General features: G+C 53.2%; 3 protein-coding genes and 1 long non-coding RNA gene across 7 annotated transcripts in view; 2 read left to right on the top strand and 2 right to left on the bottom strand.

Annotated features, from left to right (window-relative positions):
- Window positions 1–1,347, bottom strand: part of wdr59 (WD repeat domain 59) — a 20,166-nt gene extending 18,819 nt beyond the window's left edge. For all 3 annotated transcript variants that reach the window (XR_003931281.1, XM_030088506.1, XM_030088512.1), the window contains exons 1-2: window positions 1,281–1,347; window positions 814–863 (exon numbers count right to left, since the gene is read on the bottom strand). Coding sequence is in view for 2 of the 3 variants with exons in the window: in XM_030088506.1 (XP_029944366.1) it covers window positions 814–863; window positions 1,281–1,334 (104 nt within the window). In the remaining variant the exon portion in view is untranslated. The remainder of the gene's footprint in view (window positions 1–813; window positions 864–1,280) is intronic.
- Window positions 1–6,324, top strand: part of LOC115386285 (uncharacterized) — a 7,740-nt gene extending 1,416 nt beyond the window's left edge. Inside the window, exons 2-4 of the long non-coding RNA XR_003931282.1 lie at window positions 1,237–1,385; window positions 3,246–3,391; window positions 6,092–6,324. This is a non-coding gene — a long non-coding RNA (uncharacterized LOC115386285). The remainder of the gene's footprint in view (window positions 1–1,236; window positions 1,386–3,245; window positions 3,392–6,091) is intronic.
- A 1,029-nt stretch (window positions 6,325–7,353) lies between these two features.
- nob1 (NIN1 (RPN12) binding protein 1 homolog) lies at window positions 7,354–16,557 on the top strand. Its single transcript, XM_030089196.1, has 10 exons — window positions 7,354–7,459; window positions 8,338–8,470; window positions 11,447–11,580; window positions 11,682–11,753; window positions 12,858–12,992; window positions 13,522–13,638; window positions 13,711–13,950; window positions 14,166–14,263; window positions 15,701–15,845; window positions 16,203–16,557. The coding sequence occupies exons 1-10, from the start codon at window positions 7,391–7,393 to the stop codon at window positions 16,467–16,469; spliced, it is 1,410 nt and encodes a 469-aa protein (XP_029945056.1). The 5' UTR covers window positions 7,354–7,390; the 3' UTR covers window positions 16,470–16,557.
- Window positions 16,558–16,909: 352 nt separating this feature from the next.
- On the bottom strand, window positions 16,910–19,887 carry cog8 (component of oligomeric golgi complex 8). Of its 2 annotated transcripts, XM_030089181.1 has the most exons (6): window positions 19,386–19,887; window positions 18,808–19,015; window positions 17,936–18,733; window positions 17,455–17,623; window positions 17,049–17,339; window positions 16,910–16,994 (listed from the first exon to the last, which is right to left on the bottom strand). In XM_030089181.1, exons 1-5 carry the CDS (start codon window positions 19,724–19,726, stop codon window positions 17,050–17,052), a joined length of 1,806 nt encoding a protein of 601 aa, XP_029945041.1. In that variant the 5' UTR covers window positions 19,727–19,887; the 3' UTR covers window positions 16,910–16,994; window position 17,049. The 2 variants fall into 2 exon arrangements, with proteins under 2 accessions (XP_029945041.1, XP_029945034.1); XM_030089174.1 differs by having other exon boundaries at window positions 16,910–17,339.
- Window positions 19,888–19,946: the final 59 nt, after the last annotated feature.

Raw genomic sequence — 19,946 nt, 5'->3', positions numbered from 1 at the left:
TGACAGGTGAAGGGGTGAGAGAGTGGCAGGGTGAGGGACAGTAAGACAGAGTAAGTTTCTGCTCAGTCTTCTCTCATTGTGTGTTTGGGTGTTTTCAGGTGTTTTCAGGTGGTGTCAGGTGTTGTGGTGTGTTCAGGTGCAGTGGTGCGTTCAGGTGTTTTCAGGTGGTGTCAGGTGTTGTGGTGCATTCAGGTGTTGTGATGCATTCAGGTGTTTTCAGGTGGTGTCAGGTGTTGTGGTGCGTTCAGATGGTGTCGGGTGTCGTGGTACGTTCAGGGATAGTGGTGCGTCCAGGTGTTTTCAGGTGGTGTCGGGTGTCGTGGTGCGTTCAGGTGCAGTGGTGTGTCAGGTGTTGTGGTGTGTTCAGGTGTTTTGGTGCCAGGTGTCTGGTGCAGTGGTGCGTTCAGGTGTCGGGTGTCGTGCATTCAGGTGTTTTGGTGCCAGGTGTCTGGTGCAGTGGTGCGTTCAGGTGTCGGGTGTCGTGCGCTCAGGTGTTTTGGTGCGTTCAGGTGTCTGGTGCAGTGGTGCGTTCAGGTGTCGGGTGTCGTGCGCTCAGGTGTTTTGGTGCGTTCAGGTGTCTGGTGCAGTGGTGCGCTCAGGTGTCTGGTGCAGTGGTGCGTTCAGGTGTCTGGTGCAGTGGTGCATTCAGATGTCTGGTGCAGTAGTATGTTCAGGTGTCTGGTGCAGTGGTGCGTTCAGGTGTCTGGTGCAGTAGTATGTTCAGGTGTCTGGTGCAGTGGTGCGTTCAGGTGTCTGGTGCAGTGGTGCGCTCAGGTGTCTGGTGCAGTGGTGCGTTCAGGTGTCTGGCCTCACCCTGACAGCACAGCATGGGAGCCCAGACAGTTGACAGACATGGCGGTGGCCTGAAAGCACAGATCGCAACTTTCATTAGTTCTGTTATGACGGCAGCGCAAAACCATGGCAACAACAGGCGGCCATCTCCATGGTAACCAGGGCAGGTGACGTCAGAGGAGGTCTGATTGACGTTCACCAGCAGACTTTTTCAACTCGTCTCTCTCTAGTTGTCTTTCTCGGCTGTAAACGCTCCCAGTTCCCAGGATGCATCAGTAACAGAGTTCCTGCAGATTTATTTATTCAGCTGATTCATCGCGAGCAGCAGCAGCTGCTGGAATGTCGTTCTGATACTCTCCCTTCACTTCTGCGTGCTTGTTTGATTTCCAGGATTTTCCCGGGAATCTACTCTTTGGCGGGGTTAATTGTTTTACTTTTTTGCAGGGTTTTCGCGGGAACACCTGCGCGTCACGCGCACGCAGACGTACCTGTGCGTCCCTGAACTCCACCACCACATTCTCGCTGCTCCAGCGCGCCGCCATCTTTGCTTCTTCTCCGGCAACAACACCACGTGACCCGGCGGTGACGTCACGGTGCGTTCAGAGACATCTGGGGAAAACTGCCGTCAGCGTCTCCTGTGGAGAAAGTGGGGAGTGTGTGTGGAGAGGAACGATTCTCCAGATGAACCACAGCAGTTCCATCAGAACCTTCACACAGAGGAAGGTGGAGAATAACAAAGTTCACTGTGGAGCTCCAGGACGCTGCTCTGATGGGGCTCTGGGTAGACCCTGCAGACGGCGGCCATCTAGTGGAGGTGTCCCTCCCTCCCTCCCTCCCATGGCACGTGGAAAAAATGCTTTCTTCCTAATGGGGCATTCACACCGGACGCGTCGCGGGCGTCGTCGACGCTCGGGACGCCTCGAAGCTGACGCTTGTGACGCTTTAAACACGACGCTTGACACCGGGTGGTCACAAAGCTCGCGACGCTCTTGATACACGTCAGTTAATTGGTGCGCCGGAGGCTGATTTCTGTTTCCAGCTATGGCGGATCGCATCAGGAGAGCGGCTTGGCTTTATTTGTTAAATAAAGCTAGACCGCGTCGTCGTCGGAAAAGTCGCTATTGTCTGCTCTGCTCCTCTCTGCTCTGTCTGCAGCAGGGGGCGCTGCTGAGACTGACCGCTGTGAGCGCTTTGGGACGGGGAGGGGCTCACGCAGCACCTGCTGCTCATTGACGACAGCAGCGAGACGTCCTGTCACGTCTCCAGAGCACCAGAGAAGGTTGCTAGATTTGTCGCTAGTTGCTTTTGACAAAAAAACGTCGCCAAGAGGCTTTGGAAAGTCGCCAGATTTAGCGAGAAAGTCGTCAAGTTAGCAACACTGGCTGGTTGGCCCGCATCGGTGCTCGGATCACTCGTAGTGACGTAGCACCGGAGGGATCGTCTCTGATTGGTTGACGCTCAGCGGCAGCGCGTCGAAAGTTCAGTTTTCCCAACTCTCAAAAAGCGACGCTCACGACGCTCACGACGCTCCTGACGCCGGGGACGAGCGTCGTGGGGGTCGACGCTCGAAACGCTGGAAAAGCGACGCTCATGACGCTCCTGATGCGCCGCCCCGCCGCCCGCCGCTCCACGACGCTCGTCCACCATAGACTTTGCATAGAAAAGCGCCGCTCACGACACTTGCGACGCGTCCGGTGTGAACGCACCATAAGAGTGACAATAATTTCAGTGTCTTGCCCAGGTGTCTTTGGGCCAAGTGTATCTGTCTGCAGCCTGCAAGACGGAGGCGTGTCGTGTGGTGGGCGTGTCGTGTAGTGACGTCACTACACGACACGCCCACTCCACCGCGCTACCTGACACCCCTCAAAGCAGAAATGAAGTAAAAAAAGAAAAATGGCGGACCGTATGCAGACTGTGAGTGTCAGCGTATTTTATTTATTTATAGTTGTAGCAAGTAAGATTTATCAATTGCATGAAACAGAACCAGGCCAGCCTGTTGGTGAGGAAACTCAGGAAACTTTTAGAGGGGGTTAACGTTATTTGCCTGTTTGATAAGTGACAAAATGTTATTTGTTTTATGCTACTTAAAAGGGGTGGCTTAAGGAGGTGAGTCTAAGCTAACGCCAGTCGGTGTTGTAACATAGCGAGCAGAAACACATTTTTCTCAGCGTGGTCCAGTGCAGCAGTTTAAAATGATTAATAGCATCATATCAGTAATTATTATCACCAGCTGGAGGGTGACATAAGCTGGCCCTATCAGTGAATTGACAGCTTGTCTGCAAGCATTTGTGATGTTAAAGTTGTTCATATTTACAGTCAGTCGTGTACTTCCTACAGTCACAAAAGTTACAGTTTAATTAATAAATGCACATGACCCTGAACAGATGAGACATATTTCAATGTGTACTGCGACATCTAATTGAAAACCTTTAATGTTTGTTCTTTTCTGACAGTGAATAGAAAATGATGGAGGAAACAGCGGCGAGGCTCGGATCAGAGGAGGCAGCAGTGAAGCTCCGAGCGTTCAAGAGAACAGTGGAACGAGCCCTGTCCTCTGAGGCTGGAATGGCTTCACAGCCAATAATGTGTAAAATAAAATGTGAGACGCTTTGAAATGTTTTATTTTTTTTTATATTTATTATACATTATGTTTGTGTAGAACATATTCAGTTTCTACATTTCACAGAGCCATTCACATGACATGACATCAAAAAACACATGTTCATAAAGTACCAGATTACACATGAATGTGATAAGATCTCCCTCTTCACTGCAAACACATTTGACAGACCAGAAACAGCAGTAATGAACGGCTGCTTGTCACAGAACGGCCAAGACGGAGGAGGGAGATGCACAAAGTTATCACAGCGTGTGGTCTGTGTGATTCGTGATGTGAGTGATGGGTGTAGGAGTGTACGTGGTGTTGCAGGGTGGACTAAAGGAATCAGAATTCCAAACAAAGTCCAAGAGGTGTTGCAGGTAAAGAGAGGACCAGCAGCTGAGCTCCAGGAGAGGCCCACAGCCTCCCAGAGCCCAGGGTGTGCCCATGCTGCTGACGACCCTGCTGAGGTCAAGAGGTGAAACATGGGAGCAAGGGGGGGTCACACTGCTCTCTCCTCAGGAGCCTACAAAGTGGAGAATTCACAAATGAATTCTCCATTAAAGATGAATAAAATTACTGTCATCACACATTCTTTTACTTATTTAATTTTAATGTTTTTTCTTGTAGCAGTCAAAGAAAATTCCCACCTCAATCCCTATTGATTAATGGAAATTACATTTTTCAGAGTCTGAAGTAATGCAAACTGTTTTAGGCTATTTTGCTGCTTTAATGCTCATTAAATCCTGCCTCAAAAATTCTTTTCCCACTTAGATAATAATAATAATAATAATAATAATAATAATAATACTAACAACAACGACATCTGTACGCTTTTGAAAACATTCATTATAGGGCAAAGAATGCACAAGCAAACCGTAGAATTTTGTGCAGCTGGAAAACGTTCAAACTGTTCTCCAAGTGTTTCTGCCTGCTGCCTGCAAGAGAGAGGCTGTCGTGTAGCGCTGTAGTGGGCGTGTCGTGTAGCGGTGTAGTGGGCGTGTCGTGTAGCGGTGTAGTGGGCGTGTCGTGTAGCGCTGTAGTGGGCGTGTCGTGTAGCGGTGTAGTGGGCGTGTCGTGTAGCGCTGTAGTGGGCGTGTCGTGTAGCGCTGTAGTGGGCGTGTCGTGTAGTGCTGTAGTGGGCGTGTCGTGTAGCGCTGTAGTGGGCGTGTCGTGTAGCGCTGTAGTGGGCGTGTCGTGTAGCGCTGTAGTGGGCGTGTCGTGTAGTGACGTCACTACACGACACGCCTCCGTCTTGCAGGCTGCAGACAGACCCTTCTGCCCCCGGTGGACGGACTGAGCATGGCAGCCGCCTCCACTTAGAGATGTTCCGATACCGTTTTTTGCCTCCCGATACCGATTCCGATACTTTTACTGTTGGTATCGGCCGATACCGAGTACCGATCCGATACCAGTATATTATAAAATATCACCAGGCCTCGCCTGCAGGACTGTCACATGATCATCACGGTGGTGAGGCCCGGCTCAGGTTAAACTCCCTAAAACATGAATCAATACAGCAAATTCAAGCCGTGTATTTTTAAATAGAACAGTATAAAAAACAGCAGTGCAAATGCAACTGAACTAAATCAGTCTAGGAATAATCATTTTCAATAACTTAAAGTGCAGCCCTGATATTTTTAGATTAAGAGGGAATTTAAATAGAACAATATTAAACAGTAGTGCAACGACAACTTAAATAAATCTGGGAATATATGTTGTTGCATTTTTAAATAAAAGTACAGACACAATATTGTAAAATGAAGGCATTTAGATAAAACAGTATAAATAACAGTAGTGCAACAGTAACTTAATAAACAAATCTAGAAATATTTATTTAATTAGGGTGCAAACATAACAGTAAAATGAACAGGGAGTTTAAATAGAACAGTAAAAAAATAGTTCAACAGCAACTTAAAAGATTACTTTCCAAAATGTTACAGTCCAAAACCAACCTATGCAGTCACATTCAAAAGATAAAAATCCAAAGAGCAGAAGCTGCTCTCTGAACAAAAAAATAGGTTTCTTTAACGGGCGCTGTCCATCAGTCATGTGATCCGTTCCTCTTCTCAAAAACAGCAGCTGCAGCGCAGCGGCAAAGAACTGTCAGAGCTAACGGCCAGCAGATGGCGGTAGTGCGGCCAACCGGCTGCAAGCTGCCATAAAGCATTACAGAAGAAGAAGTGTCAGTGCTAACGGAGCTAAAGGAGCTAAAGGAGCTAACGGAGCTGACCAGTAAATAGATTACTAATGTAATTACTGACGTGGTCTCGGATCGGTGCCCGGACTCCAGGACTCGCCGATACCGATACCAGCATTTTCGGCAGTATCGGCGCAATTTCCGATCCTGGTATCGGAATCAGAACAACTCTACCTCCACTGGTGTGTGAAGGAGTGTGTTGTACGTTTGCTTTTAACAAGAGCGTCTGCTAAATAGAATTATCATTAAAGAAATGTCTGTAATCAACACTGCTGTTGTCGTTGCGTTACAGCTGCCAGGATTGATACTGCTTCAAACACGATCAACACCATGAAGAAGAGCCTCAGAAGCAACATCTGTCTCTTTAAATCCGTCCACAGATCCACAAACCAACATCTGTCTCTTTAAATCCGTCCACAGATCCACAAACCAACATCTGTCTCTTTAAATCCGTCCACAGATCCACAAACCAACATCTGTCTCTTTAAATCCGTCCACAGATTTGTCTGGCCCGCCGCCGCTGTGCACCCGGGACAAGTCACACACAAGCCTGTCACATACCTGTCAATCAAAAAAGGGAAGGGGCGGGGCTAAAATAGCGCAACAACCAAAGAAAACAAGCATTGTTGTCACGTGAGTCTGCTGCTGTGTGCCGCTTAGAAGTGACCATAAATCCATCAGTTTTCAACTTCTGATCAAGTTTATTGTAAACATACATGGAGGACACACAGACATAAACAGAATGAAATGAAGTCATAAACTCTTCAGATTCTTATTGAGAGAATTGGTTTAAGGATGTATATTGTACTTGATTGCTGTTGTATGATTCTGATCAGCATTATTGTGATATCGTACTGTTATATCTATTATTATCACATGTTGCTATCACAGTTAGTAAAATATTTTTGTTATATTTAAATTTTATAATTGCTATTAAGACTATTATTGCCATTGTTATCTTTTAATCATCACAGTATTGCTGTTTCCATATTAATTATTATATTGCATTTTATTTTTATAACCTAACCTCACCCTGAAAACATGTATCAGCCATATAATAGTTAAAGGTGTAATACAACATTTTGATTTCCGGGTGGATCACCTAAATAACTGGTGGGTCTGTTTGTCAATCATTCTGACGAGCTGCTTTCGTAAGGCGGTTCTCCGTGCTCGCGCCCAATCAGCTTCTCCCTTTTGCGCATTCAGAGTGTTTATGTAGCCGGTGAGCTTCTGAGCTCGTACTGACCGATGGCCAGTCTGACATAATGAAACTGTAGCTGTTTCGGGAAAAAAAAGCTTTATTTATGAGCGAGGCGGATCGCAGAAACTGTAAACAGAGCCGTGCACGCCGGAGAAGAGGAGTTCGCGCTCGTACACTTCCGCGTTTTCTGGGAGAAGCAGGAGAGCCGGGCGGATGGTCTGGAGCATGGCGTTGTTCAAAAAGTGAGTAACAGACTTGGGGCTTCGTCTTTTCAAGAAAATGTTGTATTATACCTTTAAGACTAAGAAGCATTGTCATAATTTAGTTTTCTTTAAAGCAAAATAAAAGGAATCTTTTGGAAAGTCAAACTTCTTGTTTTTTTAATGCAAAGCACGAACCGAACCGAACCGAACCGGTAATCCCGAAACCGAGGTACAAACCGAACCGTGGGCTGACTGAACCGTTGCACCCCTAGACTGTCCACCAGCTATGCGAGTTTGGAAATGACCGACACTCAGTCTGCTCTTGAACGCACCTTTTGCCACGTGACCGCGGTCTCTCCTGTGATTGGTCGCCCGCCCCTCGATCACTGACCAAGATGGCGCCCAGCTTGGTGGAGCATGTTGTGGCGGACGCTGGAGCGTTTTTAAAAAAGGCTCCTCTACAGGTGAGACAGGGGGGAGGACAGGGGACAGGGGACCGGGACAGGGACAGGGGGGAGGACAGGGGACCGGGACCGGGACAGGGACAGGGGGGAGGACAGGGGACCGGGACCGGGACAGGGACCGGGACCGGGACCGGGACAGGGGGGAGGACAGGGGACCGGGAGCGGGACAGGAGGGAGGAGAGAGGGCTGGGACAGAGGGAAAGGAGGGAGGACAGGGGACCGGGACAGGAGGGAGGAGAGAGGGCTGGGACAGAGGGACAGGAGGGAGGAGAGAGGAAGGGGACCGGGACAGGAGGGAGGACAGCGGACTGGGACAGAGGAACAGGAGGGAGGACAGCGGACTGGGACAGAGGAACAGGAGGGAGGAAGGGGACCGGGACAGGAGGGAGGGGACAGGTGAGGGGGGAGGCAGGAGAGAGGAACAGGACAGAGGGTGAGGAGGAAGAGAGGACCGGGACAGGAGAGAGGGAGGAGAGAGGACTGGGACAGGTGAAAGAGTTGGACCTGGACCCTGGTCTTCACAGCTCCTCTTGTGCGTCTTCACGGTTCGGGTTGGTTGTTGTCTGTCCACTGAGTGAAGCTGTGAGGACGACCATCTGGGGACAGGGTCAGACGAAGCTGAGAGACAGTGGAGACCGCAGACAAAACCCTGTTCAGGACCGTCCTGGACCCGTACCCTTCAGGACCATCCTAGACCCGTACCGTCCTGGACCCGTACTGTTCAAAACGGTCCTGGATCTGTACCGATCAGGACCGTGCTGGACCCGTACTGCTCCCTGTGGAAACGCAGCTTTAACTGATCGATGTGTTCAAATGTGTGTGTGTGTGTGTGTGTGTGTGTGTGTGTGTGTGTGTGTGTGTGTGTGTGTGTGTTTCAGGACATTGGGAGGAATATTTACACTCTGAGGGACGTTGTGGATGAAATTCGTGACAAAGAGACGAGAAGAAGTCTGAGCTTCTTACCGTACCGGCTGACCTTCAGGGAGCCCAACCCGGAACACATCAGACACGGTAACTAGCCTTAACTAGTCTTAACTAGCCTTAACTAACCCGGAACACATCAGACACGGTAACTAGTCTTAACTAGCCTTAACCAACCCGGAACACATCAGACACGGTAACTAGCCTTAACTAGTCTTAACTAGCCTTAACTAACCCGGAACACATCAGACACGGTAACTAGCCTTAACTAGTCTTAACTAGCCTTAACTAACCCGGAACACATCAGACACGGTAACTAGTCTTAACTAGCCTTAACCAACCCGGAACACATCAGACACGGTAACTAGCCTTAACTAGTCTTAACTAGCCTTAACTAACCCGGAACACATCAGACACGGTAACTAGCCTTAACTAGTCTTAACTAGCCTTAACTAACCCGGAACACATCAGACACGGTAACTAGCCTTAACTAGTCTTAACTAGCCTTAACTAACCCGGAACACATCAGACACGGTAACTAGCCTTAACTAGTCTTAACTAGCCTTAACTAACCCGGAACACATCAGACACGGTAACTAGCCTTAACTAACCTTTACACGAACACTAAGGAACTTTTCAACCTTAATAAAACATTTTCACGTCTTCTGTGACGACACATCGACCTCCAGCAGCTGAACGAGCCTCTGTCGGCTGAGGCCGTCGGTGTTGCTCCACCTGGACGGAGCAGCGGTGAGGAGGGTGGCAGGAACCCTGCTCACTGAAACACTCCACATGTGAGGACTGCTTCACGGCGTGCGTCACGTCACGATGGAACATTGCTTATCCTTTAGACTCTATCGGATCTTTCAGCGGCCTCCGCTGTGGCGACCTGGGAGGACGACGACCCTCGTAGTCCTGGAACCTGGCAGGCCGAGATCTCTGTCGCTTGGGCCTCACATTAGGGAAGAGCTCCTCGTCCGAGTACATCTTGAACGTTGAATCCGGGTCGAAGGACCAAATGTAAATGAGATAAGGTGGAGTAGCGCAGTTGGTTGGGGTTGATCCAGCATTCTAGATGGGTGTCGGTAAGAACACAGGAGGGAGGTTTACTGATCTTCAAAGGTGTTTATTCTTGATGGCCGTGAACACCTATCAGTTTTCGGTCATTCGCTGTGGATCCGAGGCATCAACAACGAGCGCGCACGTCTGTAAGGTGAGGCAGGAAAGGTGGAGGAAAAGCCAGGCTCACAAGAACAGTAATTTAGGCTAATCTGAAGGAGCAGGGTCTGCTCGGCCACACGCTCCGCTGAGCATTCTAACGCCACAGCTGATGACACGACGTCCTCTCCGGCTGCCGGGAACCAACCCGGACGCTCCCTGAACCCAGCCTTTTACACAGCCGCCATTAGATTCATCACCTCGTCGCTATCCGTCCTTCGAGACTGTCCTCCCCTAGTTAACGACCGCAGTGGTCGTTAATTCATGCCTCAAATTACGACCACGGGGTACGTTTTAAAATCAAGCGCCCCCTTTTGACTGTATGTGTGACACATTTTTAATTTCCCCTTCTCTGGAACCAGGCCTGTTTGACATGAGCGTTTCGAAACGTTCGTGTCAAACAGGCCTGGCTCCAGAGATGTGGAAGCCCGTTTGATCTGGTGCATACTCCCGCCGAGCAGATGTGCATATGAGACGGATGCGGCGGGTTATTGTGCATATGAGACCGCTGGTGTTCTTCGCACTACGATTCCCATGATTCTTTGCGGCCTGGTCACATGAGCACACCTCCGATTGCTTGTAGCTAAGCTAGTCGGTTCAAACAGAGCGGCAAACATGGAGCTTCAGGCACATTCTACACCTCGAACCTGTCAGTCACCATAATCACACAGTCTGTTGTTATTTAATGCAAAGAGGAGCATTTGTGGGCACTCATTAGTTAAAAAACAAAACTTCGTTCTTCAAGAAAAAAAATGCAGTCCGTGACGCACATCAGCTTCCGGGTCGGAGGTCAGAGTCCTTAACAACCGCGACTGGTTGTCAAGGACGCAGCGGAGCGGTAGCTCTGCAGAGAACGCTGTCAGGAGGCACGGAGGAACGAAAAACCGCAGATCACATCCATAACTGGAGTGAAACCTTAAAGACAGAGTATATCTGACTCAAGAGAAGCACTGTGCAAATTACAATACAGATATTTCTCCATTCTAGAGATTTGTTTTTTGTTTTGTTATTGTGGTTCATATTGTGGCTTCTGATCGGTTTCAGAAACTATTTCAAAGGTTTGGTTCTGTTTTGAAAATCAAACTGAAGTCATTCAATGCAGAGAATTGTATTTGCAGTCAAATGGAATTATTATTATTAAGTACAACTCACTCCGCTCTGTTCCCTCAAAAAAAACCCAAAAAAAACTCCAGTCCGTGGTGTCTGTGACATTATTTATACGGCCAATAGGGGGCGCTTGATTTTAAAGCGTACCCCGTGGTCGCAATTTGAGGCATGACCACTGTGGTCGTTTGAATTGGAGGACTTGTTGGTCCTTCTCACAGCCACTGCAAACAAATGTAGGGAGTTCAGTCCGACGGCACGCCACCGGGAGCCGCATTTCACCACGCCACGCGCTAGGCCTCATGGGAACTGTGGTATTCCTTCAGGCAAAACACTACCGCTTTGTCCACTGGCGCCGCCAAAATCAACCCAAACTGAAAGTTCCTTAGTGTCGCTTTAACTAACCCAGATCACATAAGACAAGGTAACTAGCCTTAACTAACCTTAACTAACCTGAAACACATCAGACATGGTAACTAGTCTTAGCTAGCCTTAACTAACCTTAACTAACCTGAAACACAGACATGGTAACTAGTCTTAGCTGGCCTTAACTAACCTTAACTAACCTGAAACACAGACATGGTAACTAGTCTTAGCTAGCCTTAACTAACCTTAACTAACCCAGAACACATCAGACACGTTAACTAACCTTAACTAACCAGTCATGGTCACCGCTCAGGTCCAGACTCGGGTTCTGGTCCAGACCCTGGACTCTGAAGGTTCCGTCTCCGGTTGTCTCTGCAGTGACGGAGTTCTCTAAGAAGACGGGGGACTACCCCAGCCTGTCGGCGACGGACATCAAGGTTCTGGCGCTGACGTACCAGCTGGAGCTGGAGCATGTGGGCTCGCAGCACCTGAAGACAGACCCGGAGGTCCAGGTACGGGCCGGCGCTCTGCGCCGCTGCCCCGACTTCCTGTCTCCGAGCCGCCGCCGCCCCAACTTCCTGTCTCTGCCCCTCATGAGCTCCGTGTGTTCCAGGTCAACGTCCTGAGCACACAGCGCCACCCGGAGGCCCCAGTCAACGTGGCAGGGTTCCACTTCCCCTCCAAGGTACTGACGTGTCGCATGGTGCCGTGCCGTTCCTCGTCGTGCCGCGCCGTGCCGTTCCGCGCCATGCCTTGCCGTGCCACGCCGTGCCGTTCCGCGGCGTGCCTTGCTGCGCCGCGCCTTGCCGTTCCTCGTCGTACCGCGCCTTGCTGTGCCGTTCCGCGCCGTGCCGCGCCTTGCTGTGCCGTTCCACGCCGTGCCGTGCCGCGCCGCGCCGTCAGCCTGGCCCTCCAGACGGTCTCTCCATGCTCAGGGCCTCATGGGGAAACAGTCTGGGACCGGCGGTTTGAATCTGACTTCTGCCCGGCAAACTTTGTGCCGGGCCAATCACAGCCCACAAGAGGCGGAGTTAGTGATGCATCATATTATCCCTCCGCCACATTATCCCACGCTACAGCGCCGCGCCGCGTCCCAGAAGCCCCGGTGTTACGACGGATCACCAGAACGCAGGAGCGCGCCACGGCGCTGGTGATTCGCTTCAGGTCGACGCTTCTAAATGGCGCGGCGCCGCGCTCCCGGTGTGCGTTGATTTCATGAACAAGACGCCGGCGCGGCGCTTAAGCTTCCGGTGGAATTTGGGGGTAAAATGGACGGAAAACTCCACGCCATGATCCCATGTTTTGGACTACAAAACGACTACAGCGGAGCGCTGCGTACGTCCTGTTGTCAGCCTCGTTTCTTGGATCGGTTCTCTCCGCTCAGTAGCCCCGCCTCTCGGTGCCAGTTTGAAACGCCGCCCCGATGGCGCCGTGCCAGACGTCTTTATATGTGTGGAACACATAAATGCAGTCAGTCTGGCAAGCCAGGCTACCGCACCGTGCCATACAGCGCTGTGCCGTACCGTGCCGCGCCGTGCCGTGGAGCAGCGCCGTGCCGTGCAGCACCGTGCCGTGGAGCAGCGCCGTGCCGTGGAGCAGCGCCGCTGTGCAGCGCCGTGGAGCAGCGCCGTGCCGTGGAGCGCCGCCGTGCCGTGCAGCGCCGTGCCGTGCCGTGCCGTGCCGTGCCGTGCCGTGCCGTGGAGCGCCGCCGTGCCGTGCAGCGCCGCCGTGCCGTGCAGCGCCGCCGTGCCGTGCCATCCCCGTCTCACCGCGGCTGCTCTGTCCTCAGAAAGCCACAGACGCTCCCAGTGTCCGCCGCCAGCAGACAGCGGCGGGAAGCGAGACAGACGGCGAGCAGTTCAACAGCTTCCTGTTCTGGAGGGAAGCTCCGCCCCCATTGGATGACGAGCTGCTGCGTTTACTGGTGAGCCTCAGGGTTTCCCCAGAAAACCTGCTCAGCCTGGTGTTGGACTGCTGGAGGAGCCCGCCGTGTTTATGGAAAAAAACAAACAAAAACAGTTAAAAGTTGACAGAAAATTTGAAATTATGACGACTTTGTGTTATTGTAGCATTTATTAACATTACTTAAATGCAGAGTCTTACAGAGAGCCACAGCCTTAAAATAAAGTTTTAACAACCAGCCTCGTGGGGACATTTTTTGGGTCCCCATGAGGGGAAACTGTTTTCTGGACCATGTTGTTACTGAAAAAAGTCAAAGTGCAAAAACATTTCTTTAGGGCTACGCTTTGTTTTGGTGTGGGTTAGGGTAATGGGAGTCAATGGAAGGTCCCCACGAGGATAGAAAGACAAATGTGTGTGTGTGTGTGTGTGTGTGTGTGTGTGTGTGTGTGTGTGTGTGTGTGTGTCTGTGTCTGTGTCTGTGTCTGTGTCTGTGTCTGTGTCTGTGTCTGTGTGTGTGTGTGTGTGTGTGTGTGTGTGTGTGTGTGTGTCAGGGTCCACTGGAGGACCTGAAGCCAGACGACTCTCAGACCGACAGCCAGCAGTTCAGCAGCTTCCTGTTCTGGAGAGAAGCTCCGCCCCCGTTGGACGACCAGCTGCTGCGTCTGCTGGTGAGTCCTCTGGAGGACACGCCCACTTGTCCTCTGTCTGTCCATCAGCTGCTCACCAGCTCGTCCTCACAGTCAGGAGGCGGAGCAACACCACAGCCGGGGGCGGAGCCTGGGAAAGACGAAGTCCAATCAGGTGAAGAGGAGGAGGAGCAGGAGGAGGAGGAGCAGGAGGAGGAGGAGCAGGAGGAGGAAGAGGATGGTGGAGGTTGGATCACTCCCAGTAACATCCGACAGGTGAAGATGGAGTCTTCTGATTGGGCGACTCCTGATGATGTCACAGTGGGCTGTCTGACCACGGACTTCGCCATGCAGGTGTGGTGTGTGTGTGTGTGTGTGTGTGTGTGTGTGTGTGTGTGTGTGTGTGTGTGCGTGTGTGTGTGTGTGCGTGAGAGAGAGAGAGAGTAAGAGAACACTCAGTCAGAACCTGTTGTAAATGAGCCGGTTCTGAGCGGTGCACCGTGGAATCGAACCGTGACACCAGTGAAGAGGCGCAGCCTTCAGGTTTATTCCTGTGTTTGTGTTTCCAGAACGTTCTCATCCAGATCGGCCTCCACGTTCTCTCTGTCAGCGGGCTGATCATCAAACAGGCCCGAAGTTACGTTCTCCGCTGTCACGCCTGCTTCAGGTTAGCTTCGCCCAGCTTCACCCCAACTTCAGTTAGACATCACTCCAGCTTCACCCCAACTTCAGTTAGACATCACTCCAGCTTCACCCCAACTTCAGTTAGACATCACTCCAGCTTCACCCCAACTTCAGTTAGACATCACTCCGGCTTCAGGCCAACTTTAACCTCACTCCAACTACAGGGCAACCTCAGTCCAGCTTCAGGCCGGCTTCAGTCCAACCTCAGTCTAGCTTCAGTCCAACTTCAGGCCAGCTTCACTCCTTTCAAAGCCAATAGGTGCGTTCACGATGGCAAAGCCAGAGGCAGACGGAGCTGGACGAAGCAGACGGCGCAGCCGTGGGGCGGAGTTATCAGTCTGCCTCCAAGTCGGACAACCCTATGTTCTCCATGTTGTCCATGTTGGTGTTTCTCATGACTCCACTGTGGGGGGTGTTTACAGGCCCGCCCCCCCCCCCCCCCCCCCCCCCCCCCCGGCCTGTGCCTCCTTGCCCCCCCTGGCTGTCAGAGGGGTAATTTTGTTTTTCTTATTAAAAACAAAAGAATTCATAATTTCTTTTGTGTGTCACATTGTGTTAATTCATATTCAGTTAACTGAAATAAATACAATTTAAAAAAAAAAAATAATTTTATGTTACGTTTTGGCTTCTGTCATGTGAAGCGTGCTGCTGCTGCGGACCAGGCGTCAAGGGGGGCAGACTGCCTCGCCCCCTCAGTCCAAAAAATTAATAAATAAAGTTTTCAGTCTATTTTGTGCTTAAAAAACAACAGCAAACTCCACTGGCTTGGTCAAATCAATATGAAGTGTTGTGCTATTCAAAATTCCAAAAAAAAAAAAAAAAAAAAGTGGAGACTCCAGCTCTACTAAGGTAAGGTTATCATTTGTTTTATTACTATTTGTGCTTTTTAGCAGTGTGATTAATGATCATATGTTGTTGGACACAGTAGAACAGGCCTCTGATCTGTGGATTCTGTCTTTGTGTTGCTCCGTTACTTTTTCGCCCCCCCCCCCCCCGGTTTGTAGCCGCTGCCCCCCCTCCCCCCTCTACACTGGGCTGGAGCCGGGACTGGGTGTTTATTTATGCAAATAAAGCGCGTTGTCATCAAACTGATGAGGAGAGGGCTGGGGTCCAATCCCCTGCCTGTATGAACCAGAGCGCTGGGCCAGGCAGGGTGAGTTGCTCTCCAGCAGCTCACAGCGGCTCCTCTGGGACCGATCTCGTTTGGGTCTCGCGAGTTTTCGATGCCCTACGTAGGTCCTACGTATCAGTGACGCCGGGCCACATCTGGGCGGGGCGGCTCAAAAGTCTTAAAGGTCTGCCTCTGGCTTTCTCATGTCGAACACACCTATTGTTAGTTGTTGGAAGGTGATGAATCGTGCCATGCTCTTTGACCTTTGACCTGGGGTTGTGAGTGACGTTGAGTGTTGTGTGGTTGCAGGACGACGAGCAACATGAGCAAAGTGTTCTGTCCTCACTGCGGGAATCAAACCCTGAAGAAGCTGGCGGTGACGGTGAACCAGGACGGCAGCACGCTGATGCACTTCTCCAAAAACCCCAAAGTGCTGAACCCCCGGGGGCTGCGGGTGAGCCAGCCCGCCAGGGGCTAACGCTAATGCTAACATGCACCAGGAGCTAATGCGTTAATGCTAACATGTACCAGGAATTAATGCTAGTGCACACCGTTAGCTAATGCTAATATGCACCAGGAGTTGATGCTAATGTGCTAATGCTAACAAGCTGCAGGACTAGAGAACTGGAGCCTTGTTGGACTCCACCCGCTGACCTCCACCCTTCTCCATCCTCTGCTGTGTGTGTGTGTGTGTGTGTGTGTGTGTGTGTGTGTGTGTGTGTGTGTGTGTGTGTGTGTGTGTGTGTGTGTGTGTGTGTGTGTGTGTGTGTGTGTGTGTGTGTGTGTGTGTGTGTGTGTGTGTGTGTTGCAGCACTCCCTGCCGCTGCCCCGCGGGGGGAAACATGCCGACAACCCGCAGCTGGTGGAGGACCAGCGCTTCCCGCAGCAGCGCCTGTCCAGGAAGGCTCGCCAGAAGACGGACGTGTTCGATCCCGACTACGCCGCCGGGGCGTCGCCGTTCTGCCTCAACGACGTGTGCAGCCGCGCCGCCCACCTGCACATCCGGGACGGGCGGAGCGGCGGCGGGCGGCGGCGCGCCAACCCCAACGCCGCTCGCAGCAAGTTCGTCAAGAAGTGACGTTGCCGTGGAGACGGGCGCGGTGGTGCAGCGGGCGGTCGGCAGTGACAACACAATAAATGATCTGACGTCGAGCTGCGATTGTCTGAGGACGTGTTTCTCTCCACGAGGACGAAGCCGATTGGTCGGGAGGCGGAGCTCCAGCAGCACCTGCTCTCTGATAGGCTGTCTAGGCAGAATCCGTGACCATGGGAACCAACAGGGGAACCAATCAAACCCTGAGAGCAGGAGGATGACTGACAGGCGGACGGGCTGGTTAGCAGGTCAACGGTTTGAGTGACAGGTTGGTTAGCAGGTCAACGGTTTGATTAACAGGTTGGTTAGCAGGTCAACGGTTTGATTAACAGGTTGGTTAGCAGGTTAACGGTTTGAGTGACAGGTTGGTTAGCAGGTTAACGGTTTGAGTGACAGACTCTTCAGAAAAGACGACTGAGAACAAATGACAGGAAACAGTTTCATGTATTTTTCTTCTGATGAAAAAACCCTCAAAACCCAACGTGTCACTCAGAAGGTCCAGACCCGGGCCTCAGTCCAGACCCGGGCCTCAGTCCAGACCCGGGCCTCAGTCCAGACCCGGGCCTCAGTCCAGAGGGGGGTCCAGGTCCCGGTCTGACTGCAGCTCTGCTGATTCAGCTCCTTCATCTGAACCTGGACCCTGCAGTGTTACTGGTCCCGGTCCCGGTCCCGGTCCCGGTCCGGGTGTGTCCGGCGTCAGGCTGCCGAGCTCGGCCAGGAGGTCCGGGTCCAGCGTCGCCGTCGGCAACGGTTCCGTTTCCCTCCGAGGAAGAAGAAAGTTCAGCGGCTCCAGAACCACGTCGACGTCGACCCGGAAGACAGAACCGAACCTCTGGAGCTGAGAGACAGACACCCCTACACACACACACACACACACACACACACACACACACACACACACACGCAGAGTGAGCGGGTGATGTGTGGTTGCTGGGGTGTGTGTGTGTGTGTGTGTGTGTGTGTGTGGTACCGGTGCACTGGGCGATGTGTGTGTGTGGGAACAGCAGCTGCAGGCAGCGGTTGATGAAGGGCAGCAGGTCTTCGGCGAACGACACACACATCTGGACGAAGACGTCCTGCTCCCTGCTGCTCAGAGCCGAGTGCTCGGCCCGGTGGAACAGCAGCAGCTCGCCGCACACCTGGACACAACAACACAACAGCTCACTGCACACCTGGAACACAACAACACAACAGCTCACTGCACACCTGGATACAACAACAACGACAACAGCTCATTGCACACCTGGAACACAACAACACAACAGCTCACACCTGGAACACAACAGGAGCCTCGTTTCCAAGGAAACGAGGCTCCTGTCAGTCAGTCACAGTGAAAACAGCCGGTCTGACTGACAGAGACATGCTGTTTACTGAACAGTGATTGAAGAGACTTCCTGTCTCACTGCGGTTCTCCCTGTCACTTCCTGTTTGTGGCCCCGCCCCCGCCTCACCGTGCACAGGGCGTCCTGCAGCTGCCGGGTGACGGTGTGGCCCAGGCCCAGCGGGCAGCACAGCCGCAGCTCGTTGAAGGCGTTCAGCACGTTGTTGAGGAAGCAGGCGAGCGGCGGGAAGTCCAGCAGGGCCATGGGGGGCTGCAGGGTCCCGGCCTGCGGCGCCGGGGCGGGCGGGGGCGCCGCGCCGCCCAGCGCGGCGGGCAGAGCGACCGGCGCGTACGCGCCCATGTCCTCCCGGAAGCGGTCGGCGGCGTCCCGCAGGGCGCGGCCGAACGCCTCGGCCGCCGCGGCGGAGAACAGCGGCGCCAGCTGGCCGCGGAAGTCGGCGCCCACGCGGCTGAAGGACAGGCCGAAGTACATGCACTGGCCCAGCAGCGAGTCCAGGCGGCCGCCGGCGCCGCGCCGCAGGTCGCGCTCCAGCGTGCGCAGGAAGTCGCGCACCCGCCGCGCCACCCAGCCCTGGAACACCCGGGCCTCGGCGCCCGCCGCGTCCTCGTCGGAGAACACGGCGCGGTACTGCGTGACCACGTCGAACAGGTGCACGCGGCACGCCTCCATGGTCTTGGTGACGTGCGCGTAGGGGTCGTCGTCGGGCACGGCGGCCAGCACCGAGTCCAGCCAGGAGCCGCGCGCCTGCAGGAACTTGACGCGCAGCTCCGCCTCGGTGAACACGTCCATCCGCCGCAGGAAGCCGATGACGCGCAGGCAGGCCGGCAGCGGCGCGCCGCAGCGCAGCGCCGCCAGCAGCTGGCCCAGCATCAGCTGGCTGGACTGCCGCACCTCCTGGACCATGGCCTGGGGGCGGAGGGCAGGGGTCAGGGGTCACGGCGGAGCGGCGACAGAACGAGGGGAGCGCCGGCGGCTCTGACCTGGACGACGGGCAGCGCGGCGTGCTTCCTCTCCAGCCGGCGGACGTACGCGGCGAGCTGCAGCGCCTCCTCGTAGTAGCCGTTCCTCACGCAGGTGTCCATCAGCTGGGGGATCTCCAGGACCTCCAGGATCTCCGTGTGCCGGTTCAGCGTCAGGCTGTTCATCCGGCGGGCCGCGCCGATCTGCTCCGCCTGCTGCACGAAGCCCCTGAACGCACCGCAGGGACGGGGTCAGTGAACGCACCGCAGGGAGGAAGGGTCAGTGAACGCACCACAGAGACAGGAAGGGTCCATTCAGTACAGTACATTCAGTAGTTACTACAGTGTGCCAGTACTTCAGTATCGATACACTCCAGGAACAATAGGCTACTTTAGTACAAGTACATTGTAGTTACAGAACTTAATCGCATAACATTGTAGTTACACAACTTTAGTTACAGTGTAGGTGCAGTACTTTAGTTCGATTGTATTCACAGTACTTTAGTTACATTGTCGGTACAGTACTCCAGTACTCTGAGGTCCCCCAGTCTTCATCACATCCAGCCCCCGGTACTCTCCTGAAGTAATCTATTACCGACCTGCACTTCTGCTCCAGGCCGGGCAGCTTGTCGAGCAGGCGGGACACGCTGCCCTCCACCCGGCCGAAGTCCCGGTAGATGTGCTCGGTGCAGTCGGCGGTTCGGATGAAGGTCTGGTAGTTGGAGAAGGCCAGCTCCCGGGTCTGCTGCAGGATCTGGGCCCGCTCCTCCTCCAGCCGCTCCGGCTCCCGGACCAGCTTCTCCAGGCCGAACGAGCTCAGCTCGGACAAGTAGGCCGTGAAGTCCGGGTGGTCCCGGGGCAGGCCCGGTCGCAGGTCCGGGAAGCTGTCCCGGAAGATGGAGGCCAGGATGCTCTCGTCCTCCACGTCCAGGGCCGCCATGCTGCGGTTCCGACCCGGTTCAGACCCGGTCCACTCTGACCGTCACAACCCGCCGCAGACTCGCTTTAGGCCCGCTTTAGACCCGGTCCACTCTGATCCGGGTCGGACTTCACTGCCGCGTGACACTTCCGGGTTTGGGAACATCCGGGTTCTCCGCTCACAGCCCGGCGCCCCCTGCTGGAGCGGAGGACCTGCTGCAGCAGCTCCGTTTCAACTCTGT

Source organism: Salarias fasciatus, chromosome 1 (assembly GCF_902148845.1).
Source record: "Salarias fasciatus chromosome 1, fSalaFa1.1, whole genome shotgun sequence".
Lineage (NCBI taxonomy): Eukaryota > Metazoa > Chordata > Actinopteri > Blenniiformes > Blenniidae > Salarias > Salarias fasciatus.
This window is presented reverse-complemented; position numbering and strand designations above follow the sequence as displayed.